At 50.8% G+C, this 26,662-nt stretch overlaps 2 protein-coding genes and 1 long non-coding RNA gene across 18 annotated transcripts in view; 1 reads left to right on the top strand and 2 right to left on the bottom strand.

Annotated features, from left to right (window-relative positions):
* The window catches only part of CEP164 (centrosomal protein 164), a 59,273-nt gene extending 49,260 nt beyond the window's left edge, over window positions 1-10,013 (top strand). For 12 of the 16 annotated variants that reach the window (XM_032472781.1, XM_032472790.1, XM_032472784.1 and 9 more), the window contains 14 exons: window positions 291-413; window positions 1,541-1,684; window positions 2,127-2,210; window positions 2,353-2,421; window positions 2,734-2,909; window positions 3,303-3,429; window positions 3,709-3,776; window positions 4,234-4,441; window positions 5,263-5,370; window positions 5,988-6,099; window positions 6,506-6,853; window positions 7,504-7,570; window positions 8,283-8,405; window positions 8,577-8,673. In XM_032472781.1, the coding sequence (XP_032328672.1) occupies window positions 291-413; window positions 1,541-1,684; window positions 2,127-2,210; window positions 2,353-2,421; window positions 2,734-2,909; window positions 3,303-3,429; window positions 3,709-3,776; window positions 4,234-4,441; window positions 5,263-5,370; window positions 5,988-6,099; window positions 6,506-6,853; window positions 7,504-7,570; window positions 8,283-8,405; window positions 8,577-8,673 (1,854 nt within the window). Of the gene's footprint in view, window positions 1-290; window positions 414-1,540; window positions 1,685-2,126; window positions 2,211-2,352; window positions 2,422-2,733; window positions 2,910-3,302; window positions 3,430-3,708; window positions 3,777-4,233; window positions 4,442-5,262; window positions 5,371-5,987; window positions 6,100-6,505; window positions 6,854-7,503; window positions 7,571-8,196; window positions 8,406-8,572 lie in introns of all 16 variants that reach the window. The other 4 variants (XM_032472787.1, XM_032472779.1, XM_032472783.1 and 1 more) reach the window with 4 other exon arrangements.
* LOC116661214 lies at window positions 2,641-22,908 on the bottom strand. The gene is made up of 3 exons (XR_004317035.1): window positions 22,747-22,908; window positions 15,566-15,569; window positions 2,641-2,651 (listed from the first exon to the last, which is right to left on the bottom strand). It is a non-coding gene; the product is annotated as an uncharacterized LOC116661214 (long non-coding RNA).
* A 229-nt stretch (window positions 22,909-23,137) lies between these two features.
* Window positions 23,138-26,662, bottom strand: part of DSCAML1 (DS cell adhesion molecule like 1) — a 314,658-nt gene continuing 311,133 nt past the window's right edge. Inside the window, exons 32-33 of the mRNA XM_032472451.1 lie at window positions 25,809-26,120; window positions 23,138-24,176 (exon numbers count right to left, since the gene is read on the bottom strand). Of these exons, the coding sequence (XP_032328342.1) occupies window positions 23,701-24,176; window positions 25,809-26,120 (788 nt within the window). The 3' untranslated portion in view covers window positions 23,138-23,700. The remainder of the gene's footprint in view (window positions 24,177-25,808; window positions 26,121-26,662) is intronic.

Below are 26,662 nucleotides of genomic sequence, written 5' to 3'. Positions count from 1 at the left end.
CCGCGGGCCCCTGCTTTGCTTCAGATAGTTCAGCCGGGGTTAGGACTTCTGGGTCCATTTTTATGCCTTAGTTCCTTCGAGGCCCCCATGCCCTGTACGTGAGTGGGGAGGGGGTGCTGGATGTGGCTGTGGCTGTCTCGTGTTGTGTGTGTGATGTGGACGTGGTGGGCGTGCAGGGATGCTGGGGAGGCGGGTGTATGTTGTTTGCATGTGAGACCTTCGAGTGCTTCATTCCCCGGGTGCTGCTCCACCCTGTCCTACATGTCGCATCCCTGCCACTTGCCCTGCAGCTCAGTGGCCTCCTGAGAGAGAAGCGCCAGGAGGTGGAACGGGAACATGAGAGGAGGATGGACAAGATGAAGGAGGAGCACCAGCACGTGGTGGCCGAGGCCAGACAGCAGTACGAAGCCGAGGTGACTTGGCCGCGTGCCCTGGCACGTGTGCGCACGTGCACACGCACAGACACCCCGGGGCCCTTCCCCGCTTGCTGGAGGGCCTGGGAAGGGGACGGACTGTTGTCGGGGTGGTGGGAGGCTTTCTTCTCTGACACCCTGCAGCAGGGAAATCATGTTTTGCCGTTTTACTAAAGCGTTAGCTGAGGAGTGGTTGCTCCCCAGAGGCCTGCACTTTGCTCTCATGGTAATAATAGCTGATGTGTATTGAGCTTGTCCTGTGTGCCAGGCCCTCTCCTGGGCTCTTCAGCGGTGTTCACTCATCTAGTCCTCACGGCACCTGTAGGGCACACGAACTATCGTTATCTCCATTTTAAAAATGAGGGAACAAGGACTCGGGGAGCGTGAGCAGCTCTCCCAGGCCCCTCCCGGCCAGTAAGCAGAGGAGCTAGGATTCATGCCAGGCTGAGTCCAAAGCCTTTAATTTTAGCCACCCAACACCATGCCACCAGGGTTTATTGAAGTCCCAGGACACTGAGAAGTAGGCTGGATATTATCTGCCCACCTTTGGCCTTGGGTGGGCAAGTTCAGTGGCTTGCGTGGGCCTGACAGCTTGCTCACTCTAGGGGTGAGCGAGGGGGAGGGATGGAGGCTGACTTGAGCCCAGAGCCGAACCTCTGCCCAGGGACTCTAGGCTGCTGCTCCAGGAACTGGAGCCGGTATCCCTGACTCTGTATAGTCTCGCCCGGGGCAGGAGTAGCGGCCCGTGATGCAAGGTTGTTGGCTCCTTTCCCAAGCCACTCCTGCCCTTGCTGAAAGATAGTGATAATTTCGTAACGATCTCGCTTCCCTTAAGGAAGGAGGGCTGTACGTGTGGGGGCAGTAGGAGAGGCAGGCTCCCACCGGGGATATTTGCTCAGGACGTCTCACCAGGGTCTGCGTCAGCGCAGAGAGGGGCTATAGGCTTTCTGGGGGTGGGACTGTGCCATCCTGGGCGCTCTCCTGCTTCCCTCCAAGAGACGGCCTTAGGGGGCCGTTGGGGTCCCTGATCCTACTGTCCTAAGGCTGCAGGGTGGGGGTGGGGCTGTGGTTTTAGGAGTGTGAGGGGCCAATGTGGTTTCCCACCAGTGGCTCCACCCTCTGCGTAGGAGAGGAAGCAGCGGGCTGAACTCCTGGGGCACCTGATGGGGGAGCTGGAGCGCCTGCGCAGGGCCCACGAACGGGAGTTGGAGACCGTGAGGCAGGAGCAGGACCGGCAGCTCGAGGACCTGCGGCGGCGGCACCGGGAGCAGGTGGGGTCTTTGGACAGTCCCTTGGGTCCCACCAGCTCTGACACCTCCACACAGGGTAGAAAAGTGCTGGGGGCGGGCACTGCGGCAGCAGCAGGAAGGAGCCCAACAGCTTGGGGTGGGGGATGTCTCTTGCAGGCCATCCCCAAGCCAGGGCATCTTTGCTCCTTTGTTTTCTGGGCCAGGGAGCATTCCTGGGATTGGAGGAGGAGGTCAGCTCTTCTAGGGCCTTGGGGTTGGTGCCTTTGCCTCTCCTTGCCCCCGCTGAAATGACCAAGGTGTGGTGCTTTGTGGGGAGGCCATGGGGACAAATGGGGGAGCCCAGCCGGCTTGGAGCACGTGGTATGGCGTGGTGGGTCAGGAGCCCCTCCTGCCCTCCCGTGCCTCAGCTCGGGCCTATGCCCTTTCTACACACACCTTTCTCTCCACCTACACTTCTGTGCAGGAAAGGAAGCTCCAAGATTTAGAGGTGGAACTTGAAACCAGAACCAAAGATGTCAAGGCCAGATTGGCTCAGCTGGATATCCAGGTGCGGGAGTAGGGGCGGAGGACGGGCTCTCAGGCGCCCTGGACCTTGGAGTCAGCTCCCCCAGGAGAGCATGGGCCTTCCTGCCCCTTAGACCTGGGGCCCCGAGACGGCCACACAGCCTGGTCCTTTCCTTCCCTCATAGGAGGAGGCGGCCCAGAAGGAGAAGCAGCAGCTCCTCGATGTGCAGAGGCAGGTTGCGCTGGAGAATGAGGTCTGTTTGCCTCTCCTGTCCTCCCTTCTCTGTCTCCCCCACCCCCATTTCTGACTTCCTCCCCACCACCCTTTATTCAGGGCATTAGGCTCCCAGTTTCCACAAACAGCACCGCAGTGTGGGGCCCTCTTGGGGGGGGGGTGCTGTGGTGGGGGAAGGGGCCAGCACCTCCTGGCGCAGACACAGGCCTTAGTGGGCCTGGTCCCACCCTCTCTCCAGCGCTCTTCCGGCTTCTCAGTCATCTGGTGCTGCCTGCTCCCTGCCTCCCCCTACCATGTTTCCGGGTGTGTCTATCTTTCCTTCTGTCCCCAGAAAGCCACCACCACCCATCAGCACCTGGAGGAGGCGAAGAAGGAGCACACCCACCTGTTGGAGTCAAACCGGAAGCTCCAAAAAATTCTTGATGAGCTTCAGGCCCGCAAGTTGGAGCTGGAGTCCCAGGTGGATCTGCTGCAGACCCAGAGTCAGAGGCTGCAGAAGCACATCAGGTGGTCTGGGCCCCTGCACTTAGCCCCCCTTGCTGCCTCCCACCTGCCCTTGGTCCTCTGCCGCTCCTGGGCCCTGTCTGCCCGCCGCCCAGTTAACAGGCTGAGGTGGGGTCAGGCAGAGGGGCTGCCTGCTACATTTGGTAGGGAGTGGGTGGGGGACTGGGGTGTTAAGAGGCCGTGAATAGCCTAGGGGCTGGTTTACCATTCACACTCACACCCAGCCCTGCCTCAAGGTCTTTGACAGGAGCAAGGGATGAGATGGTCCATCTCTGGAGATGCCCTCCCCACCCCCCGCCACCGCCTCCCGTCAGGAGTCCTGACTGTGTGCTGCCCGGCCTGCTTCATCATAGGACCCTGCCTCACACCCATCCCCACTTCCGTTTCCCACTTCAGTGACCTGGAGGCCGAAGCTCAGAGGAAGCAGCACTTGTTGAAAGAGCCGGCAGTAGAGGAGAGCAGTGCTTCCCCACGTTCCGAGCCAGATCTCCACATTGAGGACCTGAGGAAATCCTTAGGGACAGTAAGCTTCTCTGTGCCTTGGGAGGGTCAGGGTGGCTGGGCCCTGGCCAGGCTCCGGGAGGGGTCCTGGCTCTGCTCTGTATGGGACCTTAGCATCCTATTCATATCATTCCTAGTCTTCCTTCTCCATCCATCAGATTATCTCTCTGTAAGTGAGTCGTGCCCTGCCCGACGGCCGGCAGAGCCATTTCCGTGTCTAGGCCACTAGAGGGGGCTTTGGGGTCCTTGGCGCCTGTAGTGTGTCTGATGTTACAGTCATTGGATCTTTTCTGGTCCTTAGAACCAGCCTAAAGAGGTAGCCTTTTCTCTCCCTGAGAGCAAGGAGGAGACCGACTTGTCCTTGGACGGGTGAGTTCCAATAACCTATCTTATTTTGGGTTGAGGATGCCAGGAAGGGGTGTGTGAGTGCCTACATCACAGAGCTGGGGTGGACTGAAATGTGACAGTGGTCACCAGTGGGGCCTGGGTCAGGGCAGGGGTTCTGAGAGACAGGAATGTATTCTGACAAGCCCAGAAGGCAACCACTGTGACCATGGGGCCTCCAGAAGGACAGCCAGACACTCCCATGAGCCTGACCCTCCAGCATGCTGTGTCCATGGTCACAGGGTGGGAGGACTCAGTGTAGCACGCTGCACACTGTGGGTGTTCAGTGGTGGCGTCCTCATGCTGCCCGGCCCCCTGGCCCCACCGCCTAGTCTGTGCTCAGGACGGGCATTTGCTGTGGAAGTAGTTGTGACCCACAGCAGGGGTTCCCAGAGCGTGTGTCTCCCCCTCCCAATCCCTGCCCTGGCCTGTCCTCCCACAGCGTCCGGCATTACCTCTCTGCTGAGGGGATGGCTCTGCGCAGCGCCAAGGAGTTCCTGGTGCAGCAGACACGCTCCATGCGGCGGCGGCAGACGGCTCTGAAAGCGGCCCAGCAGCACTGGCGCCACGAACTGGCCAGCGCTCAGGAGGCGGCCAGAGACCCCCCAGGCACCAAGGCCCTGGAGGACGTGTGCAAGAACCTGGAGGAGGTCAGGAGCCCGGAGCACTCCCCCTGGGCTTGCCCGCTGTTGGTCCTCCTGGGGACTCCACCAGAGTGGCCATGTAGGCCTGAGGTCCCTGGAAGTCTTGAGATGCAGATGGTGTATTTCCACGAGGATGGAAGCACCTTACATCTACGTGGCAGTGCAGTGTGAGGAATGGAATGCTGTCTCTAACAGGAAGTCATTTGGTCCTCACAAGAGCCGTAAGGTGGTATCATTCCCGTTTTCTAGGTGAAGAGGACGGGTAAGATTTTTACAGCTCCACATCGCTTGTCCATTCTATCACACACAAGACTTTGTTCACAAGTGAGAATCTTCTGAGCACACTGAGTTCTCTGTTTTCCTTCTTATACCTTAATTTGCAGTGAAAAGCAGAGACTTAGTGGTTATTATTAGTGCCATTTGAGGGTCTTGGCAGAAGATCATGTCTGGTCCCTTAGAATTCTCATGGTGCTCAGAGCTGATGAGGGGGCTGAGGCCTTGTGGCCCCTAAACCTGGCTTTGAGGGCGGCAGAGGGCAAGAGGCTGGTACATGCAGAGGGGCAGCCTTCCCAGGGACATCTGCTGCATCTTCCTGGTGATGATGGTGATAGTTGTGGTAGTTGGAACAGTGATGACAATAGGGCTAGGCATGTAGCAGACTCTGTCTCATCTAATTCTCACGACCCCTGTGAAAAGTATTTTTCTTTTTCAGATGAGCATTCAGACTGAGAAGTAATTTGTTCACGATCACCCAGCCAATAAGCGGCCGAACTGGGACTCTCGCATCTGTGTGGTTAGTCACCATCATTCTCCCCTTTCTCCCTCAGGAGACCAGGCACCTGGATGAGATGAGGTCGGCCATGCGGAAAGGCCACAACCTGCTGAAGAAGAAAGAGGAGAAGCTTCATCAGCTGGAGTCCTCTCTCCGGGAAGAGGTACGGCCCAGCACAGCCACGGCGTCCCTCTTCTGTTCCTGGGATTCGGTTGGGTTCTTTGGTCCTGTGTTGGGGGAGCCAGGCCGCTAGGGCCCAGGATTGACAGGAGATAGGGCTCCTGGGCTGGTGAACAAATCTGGGAGCTTAGCTATCTGGGCCGAGTGCGCCTGAGCAGGACCTGGAGCCACTTGCTGTAGGTGCTTGAGAGCGGAGTGGCCCCTGCCCTACCCATGCCCTGGTGCCTGAGAGGTGTGGCCCAGCTGTCAGGCTTAGACACTCCTAGAAGGTTTCCCAACCTTCCCTGGGACCTTGAAGACTTTACCTTGGATGCCTGAGGTGTGGGTGCGGCAGAAGGGAAGCTTAGGTGGAGAGACACTATGGGGGAAGGGTAGGGAGTCTGGTGCCAGTGGCCCTACTGCTCCTCTTAGGCGGTTGACTTCTCTTAGCCTCGCCTCCCTCCTGCCTCCCCTGCAAGGCAGCCTGTATGACATGCTTCTCCCAGAACCGTGGGTCCAAAGAGCCTACCCACCAAGTCCTCAGCCCTCACATGTCACAAGGGCAACGGGCAGAAAGCCACAGGGCAAGCGCCAGGACTAACTGCACCTTCCACCTGCCAGGCTTCAGAAGAGGACACGCTCAGAGGCCCCCCCACCAAGAAGGTGACCTTTGACCTCAGCGACCTGGAAGACCCGAGCAGCGACAGTTCCGAATCCTGGCCCCTGCCTCACAGTGAGTGGTAGGGGAGGACCCCAGTCTCCAGGGAGAGGAAGGAGCAGAGATGTGGCCCCCTTCATGCCGCCCGGCCTGGGTGGGCCTCTGGGAGCTAGTGCTCAGGGGATGCTTTAGGTGGGAGTGAACTCATTCTGGGTTTGCCAGCACACCCAGCCCAAAGCTCAGGGAAAGCCTCATGACCGTGCAGAGCACCCACAGTGAGAGGACTGTCCCTCTCAGCCGCTCCTGGCTGCAGCGGAGGGGAGGGCCTGGTCCCTGAGAGGCTCATTCTCACGGCCAGTGATACAGATGCGCTGGGGCTTTTGTCTGGAGGAACAAAGGGGCGGGCCCCTGGGACACACAGTACCAGCTGAGCCTGGGGCCAGTCCAGGGCCCTGAACCTGAGATCCTTTCTCCCTTCCAGTCGGCCCGACCCTGCATCCCACCTTTCCCCACAAGATCCACTACCTGAGCAGCTCCCTGCAGCGGATCAGCAGCCAGCTCAACGGGGTCCTCAGCGTGCTGGGCAGCCTGAACACCCAGCCACTACCCCCGCTCCTCACCTCCACGCCCGCGCCACTCCCTCCCCGGGCCTCCAGGAGCACCCCCACTGTCCCCTGCCCCCCCTCGGCTCGGGTCTCAGCCTTGTCCTCGGATACCCCCATGTCCACCCAGTGGGCCTGGGACCCGGGGCTGGGCCCTAGGCTCTCTTCCTCCATGGCTCAGACTGTGGACGACTTCCTGGTGGAGAAGTGGCACAAGTATTTTCCAAGTAAGCCTCCCCGCCTTCCTCCTCTGCCTACCCTTTGTCCCCCAGCTTTGACAGGAACCATAGTCCATTGACTGGGGTCTGTGGGTCCTTGGGAAGACCTTGCTGGGCACTGGAGGCCCTATGGGTCATGATGGTTTACCTAATGGGGCCCTTATGATGGATTCTAGAGCTCAGCAGAACTCAGAAGGTCCCTGTTGTCATCATCATGATTGCTGCCATCTTGTGTGTTATGGGCCAGGCCTTTTATATATGGTTTTTCATTTAGTCTCTATGATATTTATCCCCACCTTACAGATGAGGTAACTGTAATATGCTCCAGGATACCCAGGAAGTGAGCAGCAGACTGGGTTTTGACCTTATGTCTGCTTATAACCCCTTGGCTACATGTGGCCTCCCCTGGTCTCATAGCCCTGCTAAGGAATGTGAAAAGCCATAAAAACAGTTATTTGAAGGAAAAAGTTGCACCTCCTTGTCCCAACCCAAGTTTAAGCTTTAGAAATAGGTAGGACAGGTGCTGTCTGTCATGTCTCTCACCTCCAACCACAGAAATTTTTCCTGTTTCTGTCTGGGGGGAGGCAGGAAGTAGCTGGCTGGGTCTGGCTCAGCTGAACCACTGCCCGTTTCTGAACGATTCCCTTCTACTTTTCTAGCTGGCATCCCGTTCCTCAGCAGCAGCCCTGCCCCGCTGGAGAACAGGCTGGGATACGTGTCTGCCAGGTAAGCCTCCCCATGGGCTCAGGGTGGAGCCGTCTGGTCGTCGCTCAGAGGGGCTAGGCAGACCCCCAGTCCACCCAGCTGCCTGGGTCTGTGGTACCCCACATCCTCCCACCTAACCAGAGAAAAGTCCACACCACCGCAGTCCCAGTGCGGGCCGGACTGGCCTGATCTGGTCCAGCCCCATGAGGAAGCACTGGGGGGAGAAATTGGCCCCAGGTGCCACCCTGCCCCTTCTGGCCCTGGAGTAGGGCTTTCGTCTCTGCCACTGAGCTCTTTGTCTGCTTCACACGGCTCCCTTCTCCCCCTCGGCCCGCCGAGCAGCATCTGGAGCGAGAGGGGGCGCCCCGTGGGGGAGACAGATGGGCAATTAAACCTGTTATTAATTTCCCATTCATCTTATTCCTTGCCAAATGTATCCCCCAACCACAAGTACAACCCCCCTCACCCTTTGGCCAGTTCAGGAGCTAATGCAGGGAAGGTATGTGAGTTGGCCAAGAGGAAAGCCTGCGTGGAAGAGACTGGCTGGGACTGGGCAGATGTGGGAGCTTCCCTGGCAGGAGCGTTCACCTGGGGTGGGGGTTGGTCCCCCCCACTTCCCTTTCGGGAACTGATGCTCATTGTTGCAGAGGGGCCTTCTGCCCGTGGAGGGAGCTTTGCCTGGTCGAGGAGCCCCCTCCCTCCGGCACTGCTGCCTCCTCTCCCCTCTCCTCAGTGAGCAGCTCCGCTGCCTGCAGCGCTCCCATTCCCAAGTCCCCCAGGTGGGCAGCACCAACTTCCAGGACATGATGGAGGCTAACCGAAAGTGGCTGGAACGCTACAGGAGTGACCCCAAGTCGTATCCTTTTAGCTGCTTCCCAAACCCCAGTCCCTTCCTGATGTAAAATGCCAGGTGGCTGCAGGACTTGTATGTGGGCCCTGGGTGGTCCAAGGAGGATCCTGTTCAACCTTAGACCCTTGCCTGGCTGTGCTCAGCTGACTGCAGAGTTTTCCTTCACCTTGTGGCCAGACATCTCTTCTCCTCGGTGCCCAAGCCCACAGCCAGCTCTGGCTTCCTGCAGCTGGGCCTGGATGAGAACAGCAGACTGAAGGTGTATCACTACTGAGGCCCGGAGCCAGGCGCCCGCGTGGGGCAGCCTGGCCTCTCCTGCACCAGACCAGGTGCCCGAGGAGCTGCCTGCACTTTAACTCCCTCGGATAAAGCATTCTCCTGTCCCCTCTGCTGCTCGCCTCACCCAACTTAGCGGAACCATAGAGGCCAAGGCTAGAACGACCGGAAACAGTAAGCTGCCCCTGTGACCGCGTAACACAGCTCAGGCTGCTGTGTGCAGACTTCGGGAAGCTCCTGCGTGGACCTGGCAACACTGCTGTGGGGCAGCAGGGACCGGGGCACCTTAAGGAGAAGGAAGTGGCACTGAAAGAGCTTCCTTCACAGGCCAGGGGACTCCCTTCAGAGCAGAGTTGGTCTCTCGGGGCTGCCGGGCCTGCCTGGGGCTCCCACGGTTGTGTGTGCAGTCCTTAATTCAGAACAAAGCCCCCCAGCCTGTCTGTACCCTGGGAACAGGCCTATCTCTCTAATACCTCAGCTGTGTAGCCATCTGACCCTTTTCCTTTTTTTAAATGTCCCCTTTCTTGAGCGCTCTGTCTCTCCTTTTGACTATCTCAGGACTAGGCCCAGAGCCCTGGGGGAGGTTGCTGGAGCTTGGCTGCATGTCTTCCCCCTCCTGGCACTGGGCTATCCTCAGGAGCCCTCCCTTTCCCTTCCCTGGGGCTCCTCCCCAGACCCATCCCAGCTTGATTCTCAGGGCTCAAGCACCCAACCTTCAGGAAGCCAACAAGCCGTAGGACAAGACTGGCATGGCTTCTGGTCCTCATCTTGGTTGTCTCTTCCTGGACCACCTTTGGTACATTCATGGGTTCTTGTTTCCGTCTGTTCTTTCTAACTGTGCCACCCCCCACCCCATCCCCAAGCTTGGAGACTTGTTGTGGAGGCGGCGAGGGGCTGGGGCTGGGCCTGGGCCTGGCCTCGGCGGGGAGGGCGCTTGTGCCAGTTGGCACTGTGTCAGTGACAGCAGCTCCCCCTCCCCTCAGGGGGCTCCTCGGGGGGACTTGCAGGGGATGTTCTCTGACATCTGCCCCATTGTTTACATAAAACGCCCCCATTTTTCTTGCCTTGAGAGCTGTGGGGTTGCCCTTGCCTCTCCAATGCAAAGCAGCCAACTCTACCACCCCACCCCTCGTCTCTGTCATGGAATAAGAAACTAAGATCCAGTTAGCCTGTTTACCCCGCAGATACGTTTTAGGCTTCGGTCTACCATGTAGAACATCCTTTTTGTATTTGGTTCATGCTGCGTGCTTTGGGACTAACTCATGTGTTACAGCTAACTCTGGTGACCGTCTTGTGTTTTCTACATCAATTAAATCTCTTCAGGTCCATTTGCTACCAGGCAGTTGTGTGAATGTGTCTCCTTCTCTTTGAAGGCCTTTGCCTCCTTCCTCTTAAGAATAGAGGAAAGAAAATTAATATTCATGGAACGTCTAGGGATCAGGTCTAATCACAGCAAACCTGTGATAGAGATTGTCAGCTGTTTCTGTGGATGAGAAAACCAAGGCAAAGCGATCTTTAAGGGCCTGAGGTTCTGGAGAAAGAAGCTGGGCTCCCTACAAAGACGGGACCTCACACTCCATCCCTGTGCCCCCAGAGCTCCCCGGCCTTCTGTCTCTCCCAACCCCACCCCCCGCTGCCGGAGACTCACTACCATTTCCCAAAGGCCACTTGGCATTGCTTACTCCATGCAGACAAATGAGAGCTAAGCCCCCTGGAAGTCCCAAGCTGGCAAAGTTGGGATTTTTTTTTCCTGCTCCAGCAGTGTGAACAGCCTGCGTAGTCTTGGATTTATAATAACAAAATTGCTAGAACCGCCACCTGAGAAGGCACATTTTCATGGACTTGCTTAAGAAAACCAATTTAAAGACAAAACGCACAAACGAAGTCAGCCTCCTCTGTGTCCCAGTGTCTGAGCCGCTTTGAGGAAGGGGAGCCTGTGGATGGCTTGTTCGGCCCACTCGGCCCTTACACGGGGGAAATAGCCTAGAGAGATGATGTGAGTGGCTAGCGTTACAGTCTGTGTGTGGCAGACATGAGACCAGATCTGAGCTGTCCTGACTCCTAGCCTGGGGCGTCAGGGAAGAGTATTTTCAAAAGGATACTCACTTTGAAGAGACTCTGTGTTCACATCTCAATATTCAGATGGTACAAAAGTCAGTCCATCCATGGGCTTCTTGATGGTAATGAATGTACCAGTTCTTTCGAGAGATTTTATGCGAATATAAGAAAAAAAAGAGACTGTTTTGAGTCTCTTCCCTTTTACTGGTGGGGTAAGGGTCATTCCTACCATAGGCTCAGATGGTTTTCCAAAGCTCTTTTGTGAGACGTTCATTGCCTGATTTCTTAAGCAACGTTGGGCGTGGTAATAGCCCCCTGACCACAAAAACTCCCACACAGAATGGCAGTGCAGGGAGTGGGGAAAGAACCCTGGCCTCAGGACCCCGGGTTTATTGTTGGCTTTGGCACCTACAAGCTCTGGGATCAGAGTAAATCCTTTCTGGGCCCATGTCTGCCCTGGTCAAAACCCTGAAGCCCAAATCCACACTCCAGCGATGACGCTGGAGGGCGGCCTAGGCTTCAGTGACTCTGAGGGGTCTGCCTTGGGTAGGGTGCTGCCGGCATCCAGAGACAGGCTGGAACACCTCCGGTGGCCTAAAATAGGGCTCAGGTGCAGAGGGGTGCTGGTAGGGGGGGTTGCCTGTCCCACCAGCAGCTTCTTCAGGGGAGGTGGGGAAGTGATGGTTAAAAATTATAGTATCTGCCATCACCAGAGCTGATGAATTGGAAATTCATCCTTTCCTCTTATATCTCCAACCTACTTCGGCCTCTCCCATTGGCTTTGCCATCTCTAGCAGGTATGTACACAGAGGGCCTACTGAAGGGCAGTGTGACACTGTTTGCCAGGATGGAGGAGAGGGATGTCTGCTCTTTGGGGTCCTGCTCAGGTTTAAAGGTGGAGGAGGTGTGAATCAAACAAAAGTTCCCACTTTAGCCTCTCTGTGCCTCAGTTTTCTCATCTGTAAAATGGGGCTAATAGCAGTGACTATCCCATAAAGTGGTTGTGAAGATTAAAGAAGTCCATTCATATAAAGTTCTCAGGACAGTGATGCATAGTAAGGGGAATGATGTCATCAGGATGGTGCTGTAGGGTGTTCCTGACTTTCCTCCCTGCTCAAGAGAACCATTTGTGGATGGACACCTCAGAGAACCCTAGAGCCCAGCAGTGAGGCTGGAGCAACCCCTGTACCTCAGAGACTGAGACAGACCACCTTAGGACGGTAAGAGGAGCAACTGCATGCTGACCGCATAGTCCCTCCCCTAGGCCAGCTCATCTTCAAACCGAGAGGTCTCCCCTGAGCCTATGGGCCCCCGGAGGGAAAAGAACACCCAGTGGTGACATCCAGCATGCCCAGCACTGCGAGTCACTTCATGGGAGCCCTCACTCTGGTTTCACCCCACTGGGATCGCAGGGGACTCTGCAGGGCTCAACCGCTGGGAATCTGATCGTGATGGAGAAGCAGGAGGGGCTTCCAGCCCTCAGTCTTGGCAGCCCAGATTCCTACCTGGAGAGCCCAAGTAATAGTCCCAGCCTGTGGCTTTGCTCAGCTGCAGAACCAAGTTGACGGTGCAGCGTGACCAGGGAACTTGGTGGGGTGCAGGTCTGCAGGACTCAGGTCCTCAAATGAGGAGTTTTGCCAGCCCTGGAGCCTGGTCGGCTCACTTCCAGGCAGAAGAGCTGAGTCATAGCCACGCCAACTGTGAAGTGTGCCTCCCAGCCCCTCCCGACCAAAAAGCCTACTCTGGAACATCTGGGAGTTGGCAGGAGTGGGCCTCCCAGGCAGGTGAACAGACACAGCCCTATCCGTTGGGTTTGGCTCCTGAGCCATCTAACGGGAATGGCTGCCGAGAACACGTAGAGACATGCAGCCCATTCAGCAAAGCTCGACCTGAGAGGCAGGTGGGCAGAACTGCCTGCCGTCAGAGCAAAGCTAGTGGCCCTGTCGGGCCAGGGAACTTGGGGCATAGGTTGGCCTGAGTCAAGGCCACAATGAGCCTTAATGGCCTTGGAGCTATTCTCCCACTGCCCCCGGGAGAGAAAGTAATTCATAGTCCCCCTTACCGCTGAGTGCAGCCTTTATCCCACCTGCCCAGGGACGCTGACTAGAGCACACTGGAAGCTGTGTGGCCCATCCCACAGCACTGCTTACAGTGGCATTTGGACGGGGAGCACATCCCATGGCTTCCCCTGTCTGCAGAGCAAAACTGGTGGCTCACCGACCAGGATATTCAGTATGCGCTCTTACCTGCTTTAGGTCCCCAGATGAGCCATGCAGGCCCTGGGGCCCATCCTGCTGCCCTCACCAGGGCAGGGGTGCTCATTCAGAGCCCCACCTACTGCTGGGTATTGCACCCAGTCCCAACTAAGTAGGAAGCCTAACCACAGAATTCAGGCAACCACAGAGCTCATCTATAGCCTCACTTGGTTAGGGAACCAAGCCAGCAGTCTTACCCAACTGTTCTTAGCCAGTCACACCCGCCTCCGACCTCAGAGCTTAAACAGCTGCCTCACACAAAAACAGACCCTAGCAGCAGGCCCCACCCGCCCGAGGATGTTACCAGCAGACACATCCAGAAACCCAAACTGAGCTGACAGGTGAAGAACTGTCTCTGCCAAAGCAAACCTGCGAAGTCTGGAAGAAGAGACTACTTGCAGATGGGAAGATACCAACACATGGACTCCAGGATCATGAAAAATCAGATAAATATGACACCACTGAAGGAAACCAATAAAACTCGAATAACTGACCCGAGAGAAACGGAGGCCTATGATCTGTCAGACAAAGAATTCAGAGTAATGCTCTTATAGAAGTTTAGTGAACTATGAGAACACACAGGTGGCTAAATGGAATTAGGAAAACAAGGCATGAACAAAACAGGGTCAGCAAAGAAATAGACACCATCAAAAAAGAAAAAAAATCCTAGCGCTGAAAAATACAATAACTGCAGAATTCAGTAGAGAGAGAGAAAGCAGACTCAATCGTGCAGCGAACTGAATCAGTAACTTGGAAGACAGGAAATTTGAAATTGTCCAGAGGAGCAAAAAGGAAAAAGTAAAGAAAACCTATGTAACTTATGGGACACAATGAAAAAAGAATATTCTCATTATAGGAATTCTGGAAGGAGAAAAAGAGAAAGGGACACAAAGTATATTTAAAGCAATAATGGCTGGAAACTTCCCAAACCTGAGGATAGAAACAGACTTCCAGATCCAACAGAACCCAAACAGGTTGAGCCTGAATAGGGCTATGTGGAGACACATTATAATTAAATTGTCAAAAGTCACAGACAAAGAATTTTAAAAGCAGCAAGAGAAAAGAGAAGATACAAACCAGGGAACCCCCATAAGACTGTTGGCAAATTTCTCAATAGAAACTTTTCAGGTCAGGAGAGAATGGGATGATGTATTCAAAATATTGAAAGAAAGAAAACTGTCAATCAGCAGTACTGTCTGTACCCGGTGAAGCTGTCCTTCAGAAATGAAGGAGGGATAAAGACTTCACAAACAAAAGCTGAGGGAATTCATCACCACTAGCCCTGCCTTACAAGAAAGGTTTGAGGGAGTTCTCTGAGTGGAAATAAAAGGATTCTAATTAACATCATAAAAATATAAGAAGGCAGTGTAAAACTCAGTGGTAAGAGGAAATATACAAAGTTAGATTCAGTAATACGGTAATGGTGGTGCATAATTCACTTACAACTCTAGTTTAAAAGTTTAAAAAAAGTAGTAAAAATGACCATAACTACAATAATCTTTTGTTACAGTGTAAAATATATAAGTTGTAACAATAATCTAAAATGTGAGGGGGAGGAGAAGTAAAAGTGTAAAGCTTAGGAATTCTATTGAAGTTAAAGTTATTAGTTTAAATAGGGTGTTATAATTTTAAAATCTTTTACATAAGCCTCATGGTAACCACAAGGGGAAAACCTATAGCAATTACACAAAAGAACATAAGGAATTCAAAGCATTGTGATACCTCAAGACATCAAAACACACACACACACACACACACACACAACAGGATAAGAAACAGGAATAACAAATCTACAAAACAGCCAGAAAACAGTTCACAAAATGGGAATAGCAAGTCCCTACTTATCAATAATTACTTTAAATGTAAACAGATTGAACTCTCCAATCAAAAGAGATAGAATGGCTGAATGGGTAAAAAAATTAGATCCGATGAATGATATGCTGCCTACAAGAGACTCACTTCAGCCTTAAGGACACATAGATTGAGGCTGAAGGGATGGCAAAATGTTGCAAGCAAATTGTAACAACAACAACAACATCAACAACAAAAGCAGAGGTAGCTATACTTATCAGACAAAATGGACTTTAAACTTAAAATGGTAAAAAGAGACCAAGAAGATCATTATATAATGATCAAGGGGCCAATATATCAATATTTACATGCCCAATGTTGGAGTACCTAAATACATAAAGCAAAAGCCAAGACCTAAAAGGAGAAATAAACAGCAAGACAATAATAGTTGGGGACTTCAATACTACACTCTCAACGATGAATAGATCTTCTAGACAGAGAATCAGTAACAGTGGATTTGAACACGGCTATGGACCAAGTGGCCCTAATAGCCATACACCGATGCTCTGTCACAACCCTAACCCTAACCCTAACCCTAATCCTAACCTCATGTGCATATGGAGGATTTTCTAGGATGGACCGTATTTTAGGCCGCAAAACAAGTCTTAGCAAATTCAAGGAGACTGAAATCATACCAAGTATCTTCTCTGACCACGAGAGTACAAAACGAGAAAGCAGTCAGAAGAAAAATGGAACACTCACAAATATGTGGAAGTTAAACAACACTCTCCTGAACAACCAGTGGAGCAAAGAAGAAATTAAAAGGGAAAAAAAGTGAAAACAGAAACACAACAGACCAAAACTTATGGAATCCAGCAAAAGCAGTTCTAAGGAGGAAGTTCATAGCAATAAATGCCTACATTAAGAAGCAAGAGCAAGCCCAAATAAACAGCCTAACTCTATGCGTTAAGAAGCCGGGGCCGGGGTAGGGGGTGGGGGGACGAGGAGGGGATAAAAAAACAAACTGAGCCTAAAGTTAGAAGGAAGTAAATAATAAAGATCATAGCAGGAACAAATGAGACAGGGAACAGGAAAATAATAAAGGTTGACCCAACTAAGAATTGGTTCTTTAAAATGATAAACAAAATTAACAAATCTTTAGCTAGACTAACCAAGGAAAAAGAGAACCCAAATCAAAATTATAAATGAAAAAGGAGGCATTACCATTGATTCCACACAAATACAAAGGATCCTAACAGGCTGCTATGAGCAACTATCCACCAACTAGCTGGACAACCTAGAAGGAATGGAAGAGTTCTTAGAAACATACAAACTTCCAAGGCTGAATCAGAAAGAAGGCAAACCAGTTACTAGCAAGGAGGTTGAATCAGTAATAAAAAATCTCCTAATGAAGAATTACCTTTTGATCCAGCAATCCTGCTTCTAGTTATATACCCCAGAGAATTGAAAGCAGGGACTCAAACATGGACAATGTGCATAGCAGCAGTATTCATAATTCACAAAAGGAAAACAACCCAAGCGTCCATCAATAAGTGTATGGGACAAAGAAATAATGTACGGTATACATACAATGGAATACTATTCAGCCTTATAAAGAACTGAAATTCTGACACATGCTTCAACATGGGTGAACCATGGAAGCATGCTGAGTGAAGTAACCTAAATGAAAAAGAAATACTGTGTGATTCCACTTACATGAGGAACCTAGACTAGTCCCATTAATAGAGACAGACACAGAATTGTGGCTGCCAGAGGCCGGATGGAGAGTGCAGAGGAATTAGTGCTTAATGGGTATAGAGTTTTTGTTTGGAAGATAAAAAGTTCTGGGAAAGGATAGTAATAATGTTGCACAACATTGCAAATGTACTTAATGTCACTGAATTGTACACTTAAAAATGGTTTGAATGATCAATTACAAGAGGAAAACTGGAAAATTCACAAATTCGTGGAGATTAAACAACACACTACTGAGCAACAAAGGGTCAATGAAGAAATCAGGTGAGAAAAAAAAAAAAAAAAAAAACAACCAAAAAACCTTGAGGCAAATGAAAAGGGAAACAAAGTACCAAAATTTATAGGATGCAGCAAAAGCAATTCTAAGAGGGAAGTTGGCAAAATCCAATATTCATTTATGATAAAAACTCTCAACAAAGTGGGTATAGAGGAAACATACCTCAACACAGTAAAGGCCATGTAAGACAAACCCACAAATTAACATCATATGTAATAGTGAAAAGCTGAAAGCTTTTCCTCTAAGATCAAGAACAGGACAAGCATGCCCACCCCCACCGCTTCTATTCAACATAATATTGGAAGTTCTAGGCAGAGCAATTAGGCAAGAAAAAGAAATAAAAGGCTTCCAAATTGGAAAGGAAGAGGTAAAACCATCACTATTTGCAGATAATAATGATACTGTATGTAGAAAATCCTAAAGACTCTACCAAAAAACTGTTAGAACTAACAAATTCAGTAAAGTTGCAGGATACAAAATCGGTTGTGTTTCCATACACTAACAAACTATCAGAAAGAGAAATTAAGAAGGCAACCCCACTTGCAATTGCATCGAAAAATAAAATACCTAGGAATACATTTAACCAAGGAGGTAAAAGATGTACTCTGAAAACTATTAAGATGCTGATGGAAGAAACTGAAGAAGGTACAAATCAATGGGCAGGTATTTTGTGCTTATGGATTGGAAGAATTAATCCTGTTAAAATATCAATACGGCCCAAAGAAATCTACAGATTCAATACAGTCCTTATCAAAATTCCAATGGCATTGTTTTTTGCAGAAATAGAACATACAATCCTAAAATTTGTATGGCCCCACAAAAGACTCCAAATAACTAAAGCAATCTTGAGAAAGAACAATAAAGCTGGAGGCTTCATGCTTCTTGACTTCAAACTGTATTACAAACTACATTAATCAAAACAATACTGTACTGGCATAAAAACAGACACAAAGATCAGTGGAACTGAATAGAGATCCCAGAAATAAAGCCACACTTACATATATGCTCAATTAATTTACAACAAAGAAGCCAAAAATATACAATGGAGAAAGGATAGTCTCTTCAATAAATACTGTGAAACCAGACAGCCACATGCAAAAGAATGAAACTTGACCACTGTCTTACACCACACACAAAAATTAACTCCAAATGGATTAAAGACTTGAATGTAAGACCTGAAGTCATAAAACTCCTAGAAAAAAACATAGGCAGTAGGCTCCTTGACATCATTTTTGGTGATGATTTTCTGGATCTGACTCCAAAAGCAAAGGCAATAAAAGTGAAAATAAACAAGTGGGACTACATCAAACTAAAAAGCGTCTGCACAGCAAAGGACACCATTAACAGAATGAAAAGGCAACCTACTGAATGGGAGAAAATATTTGCAAATCTTACCTCTGTTAATGGGTTAATATTCCAAAATATAGAGAGAACTCATACAACTCAATAGAAAAAACCCAAACAATCTGATTAAAAAATGGGCAGAAAATCTGAATAGACATTTTTCCAAAGAAGACACAGAGATGGCCACCAGGTACATGAAAAGAAGCTCAACATCACTAATTATAAGACAATCGCAAATCAAAACTACAGTGAGGTATCACCTCACACTGGTCAGAATGTCCATCATTAAAAATTCTACAAATAATAAATGCATGGAAAGGGTGTGGAGAAAAGGCAACCCTCCTACACTGTTGGTGGGGATGTAAATTGGTGCAGCTACTGTGGAAAACAGTATGGAGGTTCCATAAAAAACTAAAAGTAGAATGATCCAGCAATCCTACTCCTGGGCATATATCTGGAAAAGATGAAAACTCTATTTTGAAAAGATACACGAACCCCAATGTTCATAGCAGCACTGTTTACAATAGCTAAGACATGGAAGCAAACTAAATGCCCTGTGACAGATGACTGGATAAAGAAGGCATGGTGTATGCACACAATGGAATATTACTCAGCCATAAAAAGAATGGAATCATGCCATTTGCAGTAACATATGTGGAATTTAAAAAATGATAAAATGAACTTATTTACCAAACAGAAATAGACCCACAGACATAGAAAACAAACTCATGGTTACCAAAGGGGAATGGGGGGAGGGCTAAATTAGGAGTTTGGGATTAACAGATACATACTACTATATATAAAATAAACAATAAGAACCTACTGTATAGCACAGGGAACTATATTTAGTATCTTGTAATAACCTATAAGGGAAAAGAGTCTGAAAAAGAATGTGTATATATATCTGAATCCCTTTGCTGAGCACCAGACACTAACACAATGTAAATCAACTATAATTCAATAAAAAAAAATTTTTAAACCTTGCTGTTATACAGGTCCCCTCCTGGCAGAAGCCTTAAACTAGACAAGGTTATACAATATATGAAACATTTGCTTTTAGACGCTTGGGTAACACGATACGCAAAACTTGAACCCTGAGAGAAAGGAAATAAATTCTATGAGTCCTGTGATCGTCCCAGTTTACTACATGCAATTGGTTTTCTGACTGTAGCACAGAAACTACAGTTTGAGAGGCCGAGGCCGCTGGAATTTGTGGGCTAGGGTACCAGAGAGAAGGGAGCTGCAGAGAGCACGCGTGGACCTGCAGGGAGGGTGCTCATCTCTGTGGTTGATACTGATGTGCCATTGGGTGAGAACAGACATGCCTACGGCCAGGAAGCGAACTAATGGAAAACAGCATGTCAAAAGAATTCCTGGACCTCATACAGGGCTAGAAATGATTTGTGTTTCCCCAGCTGAAGTGGAAAGACCTCATCACATGGGAAATATTGGTAGTATCCTTAGAAAGGTGATCGTTTTAGTAGTGGGGCTAAATTAGTGCCTTTTTTTTCTTTTTGTGGAGGGAGATAATTAGGTTTACTTATTTATTTATTTTGATGGAGGTACTGGGGATTGAACCTAGGACCTCGTGCCTGCTGGGCATGCACTCTACCATTGAGCTATACCTTCCTCCCTAAATTAGCTTTAGATGTAAGTTGCTGTGGAGGTACTCCAAAAGCAAGACTTAAAAGAATCCAGCTGATTTCAACTAGCTTCATTGCTCACGAGAATAAAATCCAACGCTTTCTGGATGACCTAACATCATAAAGTTACGACCGACTGGCATCCATTTTAAAAAAATTACCACACTTGCAAAGAAGGAAAATATGAACTATATAGCCAGCAGAAAAGTCAATTAACAGGAACAGACCCAGAAAGGGCAAAGATGATGGAATTAGCAGATTAGAACACTGGATTCCATAATACGTGTGCTTTGTATGCCCCAGACAGGAGGGAAAAATTGGAGCACGATGAAGAGAAATAGATTATAAAAAACCACCAAAATTGAACTTCCAGATGGGAAAAATACAGTATCAGAAATGAAAATTCACCATATTTAAAAAAAATACTTGGAAGAATATTTAAGGAATACATATGTATATGCAAAATAGAAAAGCGGTGGTCCCTGTAATCCTACATTTCATGTACAGCCTGTGTTAACAGGTTGGCCACCGTCTTTCCAGACTTTTATTTGCCTGTATAAACAAGTATATTATTATTTGAAACAATAAAATATTAATGCAATAAAAATGGTTCAAATGGTCAACTTTATGTTGTGTATCTTTACCATGGAAAAAAAATACAGTTGCACACTCACAGATCGTTCTGTTGTTTTTCAGTTGGGGAGTAATTAGGTTTATTTGTTTTGGCTGAGGTACTGGGGGTGGAGCCCAAGACCACATGCACGCTGAGCGCGCACTCTACCACTGAGCTGAGGACTTCCCCTCCCCTACAAATTGTGATTCAGCTGGGATTGTTGAGATCTGGTCTTCTTTGTTTTAAGCTTCTCAGGTGAATCTGATATGTAGCTAAGAGACCCACTGGTCTAGCTCTGCCTTTTGGCAGAAGGGAGAGAGCAGAGGCATGGTTTCTGGGAGCCCTTCTAGAGGAGAGCTCCTTGAACTCTCCAGGGTGCAGTTCAAACAGGCAGGCTTGTGGTTTAGCTAAAGAACGCATCGAGGTAAGAGATCACCAGTATACAACACTGTGTGGATTTTGCACAAGTCTGTCTGAATTCCCAGAACTTGTGTTTCGTAGTAAGGAAGCCAGCTCAACTGAACACAAGTGAAACTGACTCCTGCTTCAAGTCCTTCTCCTCCTACGCGGTCCACCTCTGGTCCCAGGCCTTCTCCAACAGACCCCTAGAGCTGAATCCCTCTCCTCCTATTACTGCCCCTCATCAAAGTCAGCACATTAGAGCTTCCCAGTCCATGCAGCCCAGCATGTGGTATTGGCGTCCCTCCCTGAACGGCTCACTAACATTCCACACCAGCTGCTTTCCTGCAAGTCCAGCGGGCTCACCTGGTCCTGGTGGATTCTACACTTAGCATCATCCTAGGGTAGAACTGAAACTCAGCCTCTGAAAAGTGGAACATGGGGCAGTACGGCTCAGTGTTTTAAGGATTCAGACACCCCTGAGATGGAACCTCAGTTCTGTCTCTTCCTGCTCCTCTAACCTTGGATAACTTCCTCATCTCTCTAGGGCTCTAGCTTTCTCACCTGCTGGGTGCAGATCATGATGCTTGCTTCCCAAACCTGCAATGAGTTTTACATCAACCACTTCTCAATGAAGAAAGCGTTTTTTTGCTCAGCACCCGTAGTATAGGGCTGGCTCAGTGATGCGCTTTCATGACAAAGTTCCCCTTTGCAGCCCTGAGGAGAGTGGCTCCATGCCACTCTAGCCTCTGGGGATTTGTTCATTCCCTCATGCTGGTCGGAGTTGGGTTTTATTCATGTTTATTTCCCCATGTCCAGCCTGCAGCGGTGGGGGTCGAGGGGAGGGGCTCAGCCAAGTTCCGGGAAGAACTCAACGCTTGATCATTATGCCTGCAGTTTGGGAGGTGACCTGCAGATGGCGCATGGAACCTTGGGAGGAGACCTGTCCTCCAGCAATGGAGGGGAAGCTGGGCTGTCACCAGCAGTCAAGGGGCAGGGACTTTCCTCACTAATGCTGTTAGCTGCTTCTCCTGGGTGGTTCCTGGGTGTGGAGCTCCACAGGGGCACATAAGCTCTGCCCTCTCTCCCCTCTTTTGTGCTGGGACGACAGCCCTTGCCCTGCAATGTAGTTACCCATGGGCAGGAGCTCCGTGTCCGCACTCGCTGGTGCTTAGGAAATGTTTGTAAACTGAGTTGCTTTTTGGGAAATGCTTCCATTCAAGGTCATGCACCCCAGGGAGGGCTTCACTGTAGCCTGGGCAGATAGGTACAACCCACCGCCTGCACAAACCGCCCCCGCCTCCCTCTCCAACCTTTGGGAATCCTCCCCAGTTCCTCCTCTCAGCTTTGGGGGAACAGCAGGACGCAGACTCACCTTCCTTCCAGATTCCCGATCCACACCGCGGCCTTGCCTTGGGGTGCTGACCTCAGGAGCCCCTTTGTACTTCCAAGGGGCACTTTCTTTTCATGCAGGGGGTCTGGCCTTGGTGAAGGGAGACCATGAACTCCATGCCTCTGACTTCTGCAGTCTCTTGGGTCTTTCCCTCTCCTCTGCCTGTGCAAACCCTCACATCCTAGGAGGCCAAGCTCACGTGCCCTTTGACCCGCTCGTCAGAAACGGCTCCTCTGCGCAACTGCACGTGGGTGCGTTTTTTTCAACCCTCTGCGCATCTGCACGTGGGTGCGTTTTTTTCAACCCAGAACCTAATTGCAGCTCCTCCCACACAGGTGAGGTACCTGGTGGGCCTGCTGGCCTGATAATCTTCAGCTGAACTCTATTCCCCTCCTCCAGGAGCCCTTCTCACCTCTCTGACCTATAATGACCTCACTCCTCCTTTTGCCCTAACATCCTGGAACTTCAGGCTCTGGCTGGACCCCCAGGGTAATTTGATCTCTTCCCCACACCTTCCCAATTTAGAGGCACTGCTTACACAACTTAACTGCCCACTAGCGTAGATCTGCTTTGTTCCCCTGGCTACACTGCACTCTCCCAAAGAAGAGAAGCCAGTAGACACAACCCCCCAACACCATACAAGCCCCCCAGAGCTCTTGCCAAGGGTGCTTCATTTTACAGATAAGGAAACTGTGCCTTGGAGAGGTTTAGAAGCTTGCACAGAGCCGCACCGCAGGCCCCAGCGCAGATCTGAGAGCAGAACAGGTGCTCGAGGAGGCACCTGAGCTAATGGAAAGCCTTTAAAAAAGTTTAACATGCTGAGCTAAAGCCGGGCTTCTCGAAGTCTCTCCGTGAGAGACAGGCGGTCTGGTACAGGGGCCTCGCCTCCCTGCCTCCCCACTGGCTCTTGCCAGATGGGAAAAAAGCCACCACGTAGAAACATAACCTTTATTGCACACGGCGCTGGGTCTTTTTTCATAGAAAAAGGTATTAACACATAAGCATCTGCAAATTGAAGCAACTCCTGGTTTTCTTGGAACAGTAAAATCGCATGCAGTGTCTCTGAGTTGGGATTTTGGTCTTTGTCAAAACCACTTAGACTGGAGGGAGGGTGAGTAGGAGGGGAAAATTGCTGAGTCTTTGTGCCTCTGTCTCAAAATAAGGTGAGAGAAATATATAGATACATAGCTTGTCCATGTGTTTCTATCTGTCTATGTATGTATATATCTCTCCGCACGTATTTTGTGTGTGTGGTGGGGGATTTGACTTGTACTGTCAAATTCTTTGTGCCCTGGCTTCATGGAGAAGAAGAAAATAGTTTCATTTGTACAAAAGAGTTCTATGTACAAGCGTTCATGACTTGGGGGTTTCTCTTCCTTGTCGGTTGGTTTTTGTCTGTCAGTTGAATATAAATAACACAGGAGACCAGGCGAGTTGGTGTGCGAGGGCTGGAGGCGCGGAGGTCCGAGCGCAGGGCTGCCCTCCTGGCCGGGCCCCCTACACCAGGGTGTAGGATTTGGAGTAGGCCCCCGCCCCCTGCTTCTGAGGCCTCCCTACCCCCGACGTGCTCATCTCGAGAAGCGAGTCCCTGGAGCCCCCCATTTTGGTGTGTGGGCCCCCGGCCCGCGGAGGCTCGGTGCTGGGGGCCGGAGGGGCAGCACTGGGGGCCGCAGGGGGTTCGGCAGGGGTGGGACCGGGTGCTGGGGGCGCCGTGCCGGCTGGGGGGGCGGGCATGGCCAGAGTCCTCTGAGGTAAGGTGGCTGTGGAGGCGGCCGCGGGGGCCCCTGGGTGCGGGAGGCCCAAGGGCTTGCTGGCAGGGTCCAGGGTCAGGTGGCGAGCCTGGGGGTGGTAGGTTCGAGCCAGGTTCCTGATGGAGGCCTCGCGAGGCGGGACCACGGGGCAGGGCTCGCGCCCCTCTGCTTTTCGGAAGAAGGCCTCCGACTTGGCGTAGAGGGGCAGGTTACAGTAGTCACCTGGAAGGGAGCAGGTGAGGGTGTCAGCGGCAGAGGCCTCTGGGAACCAGCTTGTCCCCCCACGCCCACCCTGAGTCCTCTCCCTGATCTGGCACAGACGTCCCTTCAACCCAGTGGGCAGGAGAGTCAAGTAAACATCAGTTAGTTGGCCTCTCTGAGCCTTAGTTTCCTTATCTAGGAAATGGGGATATTCACGTTTCCCCACAGGAATAGTGGGAGGAGGGAATGAGACATAGCACAGAAAGTGCCTCTAGGCAGTGGCTGCCACGCTGCTCAGTAAACTGACACCTAATGTTAACTGTTCCCTAGAGCTGGTCAGCTTCAGCGGGTGCAGAGTTCACTTCTCACACAGGGACTTCCTGAGAGCTCTGGCTGTTAGAAAGCTTTTCTCTACCCCGAGGAGGAAAGGAATGTCACTCCCTGTCACATCCTTGCATTTACCCTGATTCCGCCTGCCCTCGAGGACTCACAGGGCCAGGCCACCCCCACCCCTTTCCCACCGCAGCCTTTTGGATGACGTCAGCTGCATTTTCTCATCCCTTTCCTTCATCCTGCTTCTCAAGGCAGAATGTTCCTAATTTCTTAAAGTGCCTCCAGGGGACATGCTTCTGGGACCCCCACATCCCAATCCCTCTGCTCTGTGAGCACCCGGGCCTGTGCACATGCCTCTATCCTGCCCACTGTGCCAGGCGCTTTCCTCAGGGGCCTCGTTTAGTCCCCTCAGCACCCCCCCCCCCATATGTTAATACTTGCCCGCATTTTCCAAGTGAGGGGACTGAGGCTCAGAGAGATTAAGTAATTTGCCCAAATTCACACAGCTGGGAGGGGTGGGAGGGTCATTCCGGGCTGCTGGTCTCCCACCTCCCACGTCTTTGTCCTTTCTGTCACCCCAGGCTCTTCTCTGGATGACCCTGAGCCCCTGGGCTAGCATGGTCACTTAGCATAGGCCCGTGCTGAGCAGACCAGACTGCCTGGTTTGACAGTCTGAGCCTTGCAGACTGTGGCCCTAATGTCTGCTGGTGGGCTTCCGTACTCCCCTCCCCCGGGTTACCCTAGACCCTCCCTGCTGACCCCAAAGGGCATATGCTCTGGCCAGGGCCCTGGAGTCAGATGGTTCCCAGTCAGGCCAGGTCACTGACCACCATGAGGTTTGGTGACCACAGGCTGAGCTGCCAGGATGGCTCCTTTGGGTCTAGATTAACTTCAAACAGCATTGAGACCAATGGCCATTGGTTAGCTGAGCCTGTAAGCAGTCTCCTTCCATCCTGGCAAAGCCTCAGATTAAGGGAATGATCACTACTTAATGAGAACCTGCTATGTGCCAGGCACATATATCATTTCTAATGCTCATTAAAACAATGCAAAGTACGTGCTCTCATTTGCATTTTACAAACATGAAAATTAAGGCCAGAGAGGCTAAATGACTTGCAAGGTCACAGAAATGTTAAGCGGTTGAGGCAGGATGTGAACCCTGATCTGCTTGTTCCCAAGTCCTTGCTTTTTGCACCACCCACCCTTGCCCAGGAGCCACGCTGGGCTGGCAAGATCCAGCGCAGTTAGGGCTAGGTCGAGCCAAGGCTCACCGGGTTTGGGGGCAGGGGACACAGCAAAGGAGGTGGTCTGAGTACTCACTCTTGTTGGCCCGATGAGGGATGGGCACAGCCACATTTTTGCCCCGGTCAGCATCCTGGGGCTTGGGTGGGGAGGCGGTGAAGCGGCAGATGCCAGGCTCTGAGGGGGTGCTCATGGATGTCATGCTGTCAGCGTTCTCGTTGGTGCCCGTGGTCATCTGGTCGGAGGAGCTGTCGGAGATGAAGCATTCGGTGATCTCAAACTTGGCGTGCTGCAGCTGCTCCTCCAGCTTGGCGTGCTCATAGGCCCGGGCCAGCTCCTCATAGGTGGAAGACGCACTCTCAGTGGACACCATGCTGTTCCGCCCTTTGTCTTGGGGGGATGGAAGGCACAGAGTTAAGAGGAAATGAGCGGCACCCCCCCATATTCACTGCAGCATGATTTACAACAGCCAAGACATGGAAGCACCTAAGTCTTGATGTGGAGGGGGGAGGGATGAATAGATAAAGAAACTGTGTATATACATACAATGGGATATTATTCAGCCTAGAAAAGAAGGCAGTCTTGCCATTTGAGAAGATATGAATCAACCTTAAGGGCATTATGCTAAGTGAAATAAATCAGACAGAGAAAGACAAATACTGTATGATCTCACTTATATGTGGAATCTTAAAAAAAAAAAGAAAAAAAATCCCTGATAACCAAAACCAAAACCCCCACGCACACAGATATAGACAATGGATTGGTGATTGCCAGAGGTGGGGGTGAGAGGCGGGCAAAATGGGTGCAGGTGGTCCAAAGGTAAAAGATTCCAGTTATAAAACAAATAACTCATGGGGATGTAATGTGCAGCATGGTAACTATAGTTAATAACACTGTACTGAATATTTGAAAGTTTCTTAGAGAGTAGATTT

This window comes from Camelus ferus, chromosome 33, assembly GCF_009834535.1.
Source record: "Camelus ferus isolate YT-003-E chromosome 33, BCGSAC_Cfer_1.0, whole genome shotgun sequence".
Lineage (NCBI taxonomy): Eukaryota > Metazoa > Chordata > Mammalia > Artiodactyla > Camelidae > Camelus > Camelus ferus.
Note: the sequence above shows the minus strand (reverse complement) of the source record. Positions and strands in the feature narration are given on the sequence as shown.